This window comes from Fibroporia radiculosa (genome assembly GCF_000313525.1).
Source record: "Fibroporia radiculosa TFFH 294 genomic supercontigs, scaffold11254, whole genome shotgun sequence".
NCBI lineage: Eukaryota > Fungi > Basidiomycota > Agaricomycetes > Polyporales > Fibroporiaceae > Fibroporia > Fibroporia radiculosa.
The window spans coordinates 1-1,779 of NW_012132967.1; the positions used below are offsets into that span (position 1 = coordinate 1).

A 1,779-nucleotide genomic window follows, 5' to 3' on the forward strand; every position below is an offset into this window, starting at 1 on the left:
TGAAAGAATCCGCTGGTGGGATGAAGTCCCTCTCCTCCCGGAGATCGGATAGGCAGGAGCCTGCATTTCAGCATACTTATGCACTCTTAAATTGCGACGTGCATGATCGCACCAATTGATTTTCGCATTTCTGCCGGCGCGAGCCGCGTGAGCGCGATCTCAAAGTGCCACGAGGCGCCTTTCGCTGGGGTGCGCTTCAGCTATAGGGTATGAGCACGGCGGCACCCAACAATGAGACGACGACAAGACAGCTGACATTTATTCGTGCGATCATTTCAGAACGTAGCACAGGAAGCGATGAGTGTATGGTACATTTACATATATACGAAGCGGAACACGACACGACGGGCAAGGGAACCACCACAAGGCGACGCGTGCGCTCAGTCATTCAATCGTGGTCGTGTCGACCTACACATTGCCTGATATGGCCGGTCAGCGCGGAGTGTGCCAATAGGTAGGAGAGCTGGCTCACTGCGGCGGTCGTGTGTGTGGTCGGACGCGTCGGCGTACTCTTCGTCGCGGCGTTCGTACTTGGAAACGGTCTTGTCAGTGTACCCTTCGTCGCGGCGTTCGTACTTGGAAACGGTCTTGTCGGTGTACCCTTTGTCGCGGCGGTCGTACGCGGGATGGAAGTTGTCGGCGTATGCGCCGGCTGGGGCGAGAGGCATGTCAGCGAGGATGCGAATGCGAACAGAGCGACAAGATAGAGGTCAAACCATTTTGACCGTAATTGGCATCTGTGTAGTCCATAGGAGTGTGGTCGTATGAGCAACGTGCGCAAGGGGGTGCTCGAGTACTCACCGATGCCGTCGGCTAAGAGGTCCTTCTCGTATGCGGAGGAGCGGGAGTCTACGAAGGCTGTATGGTTAGCGACAGGGTATGGGGAAGAGGGTGAAACTGACGCGCGGCGGGGACGGCGAGGGCGATGAGGGGTAAGAGGGCAGCGAAGACGAGAGAGAGACGCATGGTGGGCGAAGAGGTAGGGTCCGGGAGGATGCTGGGGGATTGGGAGGAGAGACGGGACGGCTTTTATATGTCGGGGGACAAGGCACAGATACCGGGGTGTGTGCCGCTCTGCACTCCATCGACCCTCGCTGGGAGGTGCATTAGTGGAACTTGGTCGTGACTCCAATAGGCGAGAGTTGGCAGTAATATCTGATCTCGTGACCGCGTGCATGCGCGTCGCAAGAAGCCTTATGGAAGGGCGAGATCTCAGCCACTCTAACGCAACTTCATGAAAGAACCGAGTGCAGGGTCCATCCAAGTACGGAAAGTGGACACATTGTGCTATCTGCACCTGCACGACAAATGTCCTCTTCTTCAGCTCGGGGTCAGCCCACCCAACAGCCCACCCTCGCAGCATGTCTCCCCCATCCCAACGGTACTCCCCCATCGCTCAAGACGACCCCCATGGCTCCTCCGAGAAGCTCCTCGTCCAGCCCGCAGACGTGGAAGTAGTTGATAACGACGTCTGTCCGTGCGGCCACCACCGTACTTCAGCCTGGCGTCGCTCCTGGCTCTGGCTGCTCGTCGCCCTCCTCCTCTTCCTCAACATTGCCGGTCTCATCACGTTTCTCCTTCGCCCCAGATGCACCAATGGAGATGACCTCCTCAACGCTCACTGTGCGTTCTCCTGCCCATTCGTATATCCTCGCTGACCCGCCTCTCTAGCCCCTGTATATCCCGCCATCGAATACAACGTCGTCCGCTTCAATGGCACCCTCGGAAACCGCTCCCCGTACGTAGGCATCGGCCCCGACGTCGACGCTGCCTGGGCAG

General features: G+C 58.1%; 1 protein-coding gene across 1 annotated transcript; it reads right to left on the reverse strand.

Annotated features, from left to right (window-relative positions):
* Positions 1 to 408: 408 nt before the first annotated feature.
* FIBRA_09147 (uncharacterized protein) lies at positions 409 to 966 on the reverse strand (the record flags this gene model as incomplete). The annotated part of the gene is made up of 5 exons (XM_012321475.1): positions 409 to 419; positions 473 to 652; positions 717 to 737; positions 802 to 849; positions 903 to 966. 5 exons carry the CDS (start codon positions 964 to 966, stop codon positions 409 to 411), a joined length of 324 nt encoding a protein of 107 aa, XP_012176865.1.
* Positions 967 to 1,779: the final 813 nt, after the last annotated feature.